At 39.7% G+C, this 6081-nt stretch overlaps 1 protein-coding gene across 5 annotated transcripts in view; it reads right to left on the minus strand.

Moving 5' to 3' along the window:
• LOC140795321 (uncharacterized) overlaps positions 1-1440 on the minus strand; it is a 28202-nt gene extending 26762 nt beyond the window's left edge. For 2 of the 5 annotated variants that reach the window (XM_073147821.1, XM_073147823.1), the window contains exons 1-2: positions 1244-1432; positions 1013-1107 (exon numbers count right to left, since the gene is read on the minus strand). In XM_073147821.1, the coding sequence (XP_073003922.1) occupies positions 1013-1107; positions 1244-1388 (240 nt within the window). In that variant the 5' untranslated portion in view covers positions 1389-1432. Of the gene's footprint in view, positions 1-1012; positions 1108-1243 lie in introns of all 5 variants that reach the window. The other 3 variants (XM_073147820.1, XM_073147819.1, XM_073147822.1) reach the window with 3 other exon arrangements.
• Positions 1441-6081: the final 4641 nt, after the last annotated feature.

The raw sequence follows: 6081 nt of genomic DNA on the forward strand, positions 1-6081 counted from the left end.
AAGATCTCAAGTTTGGTTATTGTGAGCTATCAAAATTGTCAATTAAGTTATATGAGCAACTATTTGTCAATGATGTTTTGATGTTGTCACTTATAGTACATTTTTCCTAAATATAAGCACACCCAATGCAAGCTATGTTCTTAGTTTGCATTTTTTTGGTCCAACCCTATTTCGTGCTAGGTAAAACAGTAGTATATGGATGATTATAGATTATTCGACATAGTGTGTGTGTTTTATATATATATATATATATATATATATATATATATATATATATATATATATATATATATATATATATATATATATATATATATATATATATATAGAGAGAGAGAGAGAGAGAGAAGAGAATTAGAAGTATTTTTCATCCTTAAGATAACAACTCAGACTATATAAGATGCTTATTCCTACAAAAATTCCTAATCCCAGCAGAACAAGAAGCACAACACTTCTCCTCCGTTCATATATCAACCAACATTACAAAGTTGAGATATAAACTGTATATTTACATAACACAGCTAAGAGGAGATTGCACTCTTGACTTATGTAGGATATCCGGCATAGATTATTGCAGTAGCTGAATATGCAGGGAGTAGATGAGAATTCTATTCCACTTACTTTCCTCTTTTTCCATCTTCTTTTAATAATGTTACAAATGCATTAGATTACATATAACCAATGAATTATTACAACAAGATCACATGCCACTCCAGTTAATTGTGCTGAAAAGATGTAAGTGGAAAGATGGTGCTCTTCCAGCGGTTCCTCTAACAGAACAGGAGAAAAGCAAAATATTCTAGCGTCCAGATTGTTCATGAAATAATCTAAGACATTGAATTCCCTTTTCTTTAATCTCGTTTGACACATATACATGTTTCTTCAAATCAGATCAATAATTAACCTTTGAGCAAATTGAACAAATTTAATAAGATGTGTTTCAAAGTTTATTTTCACACCAACTTCTCCTTATAATAGAAACTAATTTCCAAATTCGAAGAAAAGGGCTCACCGAGCTGATGAATTCGAGTAGCGCCGTGTTAGCTTCGCCGTCCCTCGCTGGAGCATCGATCTGCACGCTCACAGCCTCGTCGCTGAGATCTGAGTCTCCTCGTATCAAGCAAACAAAGAATTCAAAAAAAAAAAAAAACTCCTCGTATCAAGCGCACAAAGAAATCAAAAAAGGAACAAAAAAGGTTTAGATAGAAAGGAAAAGGGAGAGAGAGAAGAAGGGTATGCAAACCAGTGACGGTGGCGACCTTGGAGCCGGGCTTGGCGTGGACGGAAATGGCGACGGTGGAGGGAGGAATTAGACGAAGGCAGCCTGGAAAAGCGGCGGCGGCGGCAGCGGCGGCGGCCTTTGGTTTCCCTCTTCTAGGCGGAGCCATCAGAAGCTTCGGTCTAAACGTAAGTGTGGTCCTTGTAAATTAAAGAAACCGTAAATTGCGGCTGTCTGCTGTTATAATTTGGAGAACTCGTGTTGCGCTAGTAAACTCCTGCTAACGGGTGAAAACAAGTCTCATTAACTATGATTCGACCCACTTTCTCACTCTACTCAAATCGGATTCGGATAAAAAAATTTTATCAAATTTGGATACGGATTCGAATACGGATAAAAATTTAAAAAAAAAACAGATACGGATTCGAATACGGATAGAATTTTAAAAAAAATTTAGATACGGATTCGAATATGGGTCGGATACGGAAATCGGGTATCTATTTACGTGCATATTTTTTTAAATGATTTACAATTTATAATTTACTTATTTAAATAGTAAATATTAATATTGTTACTAATAATATGTTATATATTATTTATAGATATTAATTTATCTAATTTTACATATTTGGCATACAAAAAATTTATTTGTTGTAAAATATTACAAATCAGCCTAATCCGGTCGGCAACGGTTCTGGAGTTTATGAAGCACCCAACTTCCAAGGGGATTTACGAACAATCTAACTAACTAAATCCTCCTGAATTTTGGATGCGTTGTTGTCCTTGAAGAGAGCTTTCCAAGAATCCAAGATTACCGGATTTGGACGGTTAGATCTCAAGATATCAACCAAATAGTGGTCGAAGGTCAATTAGATACTAACTTGATGGTCCTCCAATGGCTAGATGGATGCTAGAGTTAGTTTTTGGTATAAAGAGAAAGAAGTTATTGTGGAAAAGGGTAGTTAGAGGCTGGAAGAGGTCAACCAAAGACTTGGGCAGTAAAAGAAGGGAGGTAGGAGAGGGCGCCAATGGCTAGAGTCAAGTAGAGAAGGAGATAAGGCTAAAGCCAATTCCAATAACATCATCATCATCATTCAATTAGGATTTTCTCCACATGTATATAGAGGCTCACCTTAGAGCATCTTCAATCGTGGCTCTATATTTGGAGCCCAAAGGCTCCAAATATGGAGCCAAAAATGGAGCAAGAGCGCGGTGCACTCCAATGCACCGGGCTCTATATATATTAAAATAATAATATAATATATATTATTATATTAGCTATTTTAAATTACTTAATAGGTTATTTTAGCATTATTATTTTTTAATAAAAAATATATGGTTAGAAAACTCTCATTGAGATCTTTAAAATAAGACTAATATTTAATAGTTTCAGAACTAATTTTAAATTACTAATTTTTTAATTAAATGCATAGAAATTACATTACACAAAATAAACATCGAAATAAACATTACATGTCATTAACTAAAAATATCAAAATTGCATTACAATAAATAAGCAAAAATTAATCAAACATAATAAAAACAATAGATGTTTAATATTCCAATTTCGTAGCCACCGGTTCCAGTTCCGTAGCAACCAGTTCCGGTCTCGGTTTCATTTTTAATATATTTCATGTTTGATGTATTTCATATCAAATATATTTTAATATTTAATATTTATATTAAGAATAATTTTAAGTAATTATATTTTAGGATTAAAAATTTTAATTTTTAAATTAACTCAAAAATAATTTAATATTAGATTCATTTTAAAGGTCTCGATGAGACCTTTCCAATGGTATTATTTTTGTTAAAAACTGATTAGTAAAACTAATTATATACTCAGTTTAACTAACTAAATTATTTAATAAATGATATAAATGGAATTAAAATTATTGAATGTAATAATTATTGGGCAATTTTGGTATTTCAAAAGGTTGAAATGACAAACGGAGCCGGGCTCCATTTTTATGGTGGGGCTCCAAATTTGGAGCCCCACTATTGCTAGCTCTAAATTTGGAGCCCGGTTGGAGTTGCTCTTAGGGACTTATCAACTAAATTAAACAACTCTAACAAATCCTAACAAACCAACAATTAAGTTGAAACCCTAACAAATCAACTAAACCAGTCTTCCTTATCTTTCTCGATTCACCCTTCGTTTCATCGCAAGTAGATTCCGAATCTGGAGAAGCCATGAATATCAAAGTTGTAGATGTCGAGGTTGGAGACCTTATCCAACTAGTTTGATATTATTTGGATATGTGTAGATATTTTACGAATATTTTTTCAAAACTACACAGAGTTGGATTTAGCTAATTAAATAAAATCCTAACATGCTAAGTGATACGATCCTTCCTCGGCTATAGGCTCTGATACCAGCTTGGTACGATCCTTCCTTGGCTATAGGCTCTGATACCAGCTTGATACGAACCCTCTTTTGGTGCTATGGCTCTGATACCAGATTGTTATGATCTTGCACGGAACTTTAAGATAAGATCCCGAAATATCCCGCCGTTGGATCACTGTGAAATTTCGATATGTTGTAGGCCCGGAAAAGAGCTTTCCAACGGATCTAGTTTCAAGCGAATTGGAGTTGGGGATCTCGAGATATCGTTCGTTTAGTAGACGAACGTCAGGATACTCTGTTTTTGGATTCCGTGGATGAAGGCACGAAATCCTGGGTAATGGTGGATTGTGGAGGGCCGGTGTTGATGGGGTGGCACCGGTGTAAAAGTGATGGTGGAAGGGTTATGGATGATGGAAAAGTTAGGGATAGCGATGGATAAATTGGAAGAAGGGGGAGAAGAGGGCCACTCCTAAGGGACTAGGGTGATTGGCCTGTCGAGGAGATTAGAAGCGGCGTCGCCGGGGAGATTGAGGGAACGGGAGCGAAGAAGACGAAGGAGGCAAGGCAAACTCAATTCTCAATAATCAATTCCTAATTTTGGTTGCCCTACACATACTTTTATAGGCTAACCAACAACTCAATCTTATCCTAAAACACAATCTTATCCTAAAACTCAATCTTATCCTAAAACACAATCTTATCCTAAAACTCAATCTTATCCTAAAACTCAATCTTATCCTAAGGTAAATCCAAGCTCGAGACGACGTCGGTGAAGTCCGAATCGTATCAATCCACCACGCTTCCGCAACCTTGTCCTCAAGGTTTGAAATTTGGGAAGCGATCCATGATGTCTGTCTCTAGCTCCCATGTAGACTCGTCGTAGGTTTGCCCAGACCACTCAATCAGCACTTCAGTCTCTAATCTGGATCCTTGGCGTCTTCTCCTACGACTTAGGACTCGAACCGGCTCATTGGAGCCATCTTCCTCCATTGGTTCGGGTAAGGTCGAACCCACTACATGGTTAGGCCCGATCTGGGCCTTCAATGCCGAGACATGGAGGACGGGATGTATCCTGGTTCCTTCGGGTAGGTCCAATCGGTAAGCTACTTTGGACCGATTCGTTGTAGCACTCGGTACGGACCATAGTACTTGTATCCCAACTTTTGGTTCAAAATTGGCCTCAATGTGGACTATCGATACGGTTGAGCTCGAACGAACACCAATTGATCCACCTCAAATTCTCGCTCACGTCCGCCTTTGTTATGCATTTGCTTCATGCGGTTTTGTCTTTGTGGCTAGGTGAGTCTTGAGCCGTCTCAATGTTTCATCTCGATCAGCAAGCTCCAAGTCAAGCTCAGTCCTATCCGTCGCCGCGAGTCTATCGTAGGCACGCAAGACGGGGAGTGCGCCCATAAACCGCCTCAAATGGGGTCATGCCAATGCTTGAGTGATGAGCGGTATTGTATGACCACTCGGCCCGGGGAAGAAATTTGACCCAATCCTTTGGTCGATCCGCCACAAAGCATCGCAAGTATTGCTCTAGTCCACGATTCACCACCTCGGTTTGGCCATCCGTCTCGGGGTGATAAGCTGAACTAAGATTGATTTGAGTCCCTTGCAATCTGAAGAACTCGGACCAAAACTCACTTATGAAGATGCGATGGTCATGGCGACGGTTCGGCGGCAGTCCTCGGGGTTCCTCGAAGAGATCCTGGAACTCATGCAGCAGCTCTTGCAAGTCAGCGGCTATTCTCCTTGGTGAGGGATGTTCTGGTTCAGGAACAGCCATTTGCAATAGTAGAGCTCGGTCCCCTGCACTAGGAAAGCCTACAAGTGGTTGCAATGTTGGTCCTTGCCGCGGTTGATTTCCATCCAGCAGTACCTTTCTTCCATTCCTCCGAAAGGTCAGTGTGAGGTTTGAGAAATCAAATGTTACGGGCCCCAAGCTTTGAAGCCATTGGGTTCCCAAAACAATATCAGCTCCTCGCAAGGCCAATGGATAAAGATCCAATGTGAAACTTTGGCCTTGCACCTTCAATACCACACCTCCACAAATAAAATCTGCTCGCAAGGTGGTGCCATCTCCAATGTCACATCGAACCCTTCCGTGGGTTCCGACTCGAGCCCAATCTTCCTAAGGAGCCTCTTGTCAATGAAGTTGTGGGTGGACCCGGTGTCAATCAAGATTCTCACTGTGGTCTTCTTGACTACTCCGTTCACCCGCAATGTCTTTGGCGCCGCCGTCCCCGAATAAGCGTGGAGGGAGATTTCAGCTATCACGTCCTCCACGTTTTGCTCCTCAACTTCTTCTCCTCGATGTCCAGCCACATCTGCGCTTTTTCAGCTGCAAGCTCATCCTCCGCTTCCTCCAATCCATCGATGAGCATCACCGATCCCATCGGTTTAGCACAACGATGCCCCGGTACAAACTTCTCATCACAACGGAAGCATAAGCCCTTGGCTCTTCTTTCTTCTACTTGGGCAGGTGTGAGTGCTCGCCCCGGACCTCTAGGTG

This window comes from Typha latifolia, chromosome 9 (genome assembly GCF_019914945.1).
Source record: "Typha latifolia isolate L0001 chromosome 9, TyphaL0001v2, whole genome shotgun sequence".
Taxonomy (NCBI): Eukaryota; Viridiplantae; Streptophyta; class Magnoliopsida; order Poales; family Typhaceae; genus Typha; species Typha latifolia.